The sequence below is a fragment of the Nanorana parkeri genome, unplaced genomic scaffold (assembly GCF_000935625.1).
Source record: "Nanorana parkeri isolate BGI_ZX_2015 unplaced genomic scaffold, ASM93562v1 scaffold10, whole genome shotgun sequence".
Lineage (NCBI taxonomy): Eukaryota > Metazoa > Chordata > Amphibia > Anura > Dicroglossidae > Nanorana > Nanorana parkeri.
Window position 1 is genome coordinate 3,907,770 of NW_017306278.1, and position 2,431 is coordinate 3,910,200.

Sequence of the window (2,431 nt, forward strand, 5' to 3'; positions counted from 1 at the left end):
TGTGTACCCGAAGTGTGATGGTCCTAGGGTCATTGGTGGCCTGTGTACCCGAGGAGAGATGGTCCTAGGGTCATTAGTGGTTTGTGTACTCAAGGTGTTATGATCCGAGGGTCATTGATGGCCTGTGTACCCGAAGTGGGATGGTCCTAGGGTCATTGGTGGCCTGTGTACCCGAGGAGAGATGGTCCTAGGGTCATTAGTGGTCTGTGTACTCAAGGTGTGATAGTCCTGGGGTTATTGTTGGCCTGTGTACCCGAGGGGTGATGGCCACCTCAATGGGAGATGGACACGGATAGCGTAGGATACAGTAATTATTGTGCTGCAGAGGTCACTTTTGCATTTGGAATTTGTATTTGTAAAATTCGGCACTCCAGCTGTGGTGAGACTACAAATCCCACCATGCATATGCCTCTGGAAGTCAAGCCTGTGGCTGTCAGAGTCTTGCAATGTATCATGGGACATGTAGTTCCGTAACAGCTGGCCTGCCAAGGCTGCCTTCCCCCGCTATTGATTGATTTCAGCATTTCCCGATTCTCATCACTCTCTCTGTCTCCCTGATTGGACTGTACACTGTTGCTGCAATGAGCAGACTGCCGGGAGCTGCCCTCGTTGCACAGACGGCCGTGCCAGATGCTAGCCAGCTGCCTGCACCGAGCCCCGGACCAGCAGGGGTTAACTTGCCTGCAGCTGGGGACCCGAGACAAAGAGCAGCCACAGGCCCCGCCCACCCACTGACATCTAGCCCCGCCCCGGCCCGACGTCAGAGCATTCTGCAAGAGAATACAATAACAGACACAGCCGTGATCACACCGATACACTGACCGCTGATCCGGAGGGATCCCGGGGCTGGGATCGACTAGGAGAGGGGATCCAGCACTGCAGACATGGTGTCACCCGTCACTGTGGTGAGTGAGCCCAGAGGGAAAGTGGGGGCAGGATACCCAGAGAGGGGGATGATGGGGGGCATCTATCAGGTGCCCTCTTTTTGTGATACATTGTTATTATTATTATTATACAGGATTTATATAGCGCCAACAGTTTGCGCCGCAGCGATTCTGAGCTGCATCATCTACTGTATATTGACCATGCTTCATCATACATTGTATACAGAGCAGAGAATGCTGGGATCAGAGTGATACATTGTATACAGAGCAGAGACTGCAGAGCTCAGAGTGATACATTGTATACAGAGCAGAGAATGCTGGGATCAGAGTGATACATTGTATACAGAGCAGAGACTGCAGAGCTCAGAGTGATACATTGTATGCAGAGCACAGACTGCAGAGCTCAGAGTGATACATTGTATGCAGAGCAGAGAATGCTGGGATCAGAGTGATACATTGTATACAGAGCAGAGACTGCAGAGCTCAGAGTGATACATTGTATACAGAGCAGAGACTGCAGAGCTTAATGTGATACATTGTATACAGAGTAGAGACTGCAGAGCTTAATGTGATACATTGTATACAGATCACAGACTGCAGAGCTTTATTGAAATACATTGTATACAGAGTAGAGACTGCAGAGCTCAGAGTGATACATTGTGTACAGAGTAGAGACTGCAGAGCTTAATGTGATGCATTGTATACAGAGCAGAGACGGCAGAGCTCATTGTCATACATTGTATACAGAGCAGTGACTGCAGAGCTCATTGTGATACTTGTATACAGAGCAGAGACTGCAGAGCTCAGAGTGATACATTGTATGCAGAGCACAGACTGCAGAGCTCAGAGTGATACATTGTATGCAGAGCAGAGAATGCTGGGATCAGAGTGATACATTGTATACAGAGCAGAGACTGCAGAGCTCAGAGTGATACATTGTATACAGAGCAGAGACTGCAGAACTCAGAGTGATATATTGTATACAGAGCAGAGACTGCAGAACTGAGTGATACATTGTATACAGAGCCGAGACTGCAGAATTCAGAGTGATACATTGTACACAGTGCAGAGACTGCATAGCTCAGAGTGATACATTGTATACAGAGCAGAGACTGCAGAGCTCAGAGTGATACATTGTATACAGAGCAGAGACTGCAGAGCTCAGAGTGATACATTGTATACAAAGCAGAGACTGCAGAGCTCAGAGTGATACATTGTATACAGAGCAGAGACTGCTGAGCTCAGAGTGATACGTTGTATACAGAGCAGAGACTGTAGAGCTCAGAGTGATACATTGTATACAGAGCAGAGACTGCAGAGCTGAGTGTGATGCATTGTATACAGAGCAGAGACTGCAGAGCTCAGAGTGATACATTGTATAGAGAGCAGAGACTGCAGAGCTCAGACACATTGTATCTTTTATGTAAATATAGTATTCCGGTCAGTGTCTGCTGTATTTCCTATGTATCTGTGTACAGTGTGACACCTTCTAATATTCACCCAACATTCACTTCATGACATATATGTTCTAACAACTATCTACCTAT

General features: G+C 47.5%; 1 protein-coding gene across 1 annotated transcript in view; it reads left to right on the forward strand.

Moving 5' to 3' along the window:
• The first annotated feature begins 781 nt into the window (after nucleotides 1-781).
• Nucleotides 782-2,431, forward strand: part of TMEM86A (transmembrane protein 86A) — a 26,798-nt gene continuing 25,148 nt past the window's right edge. The window contains exon 1 of the mRNA XM_018555222.1: nucleotides 782-905. Coding sequence (XP_018410724.1) covers nucleotides 885-905 — 21 coding nt within the window. The 5' untranslated portion in view covers nucleotides 782-884. The remainder of the gene's footprint in view (nucleotides 906-2,431) is intronic.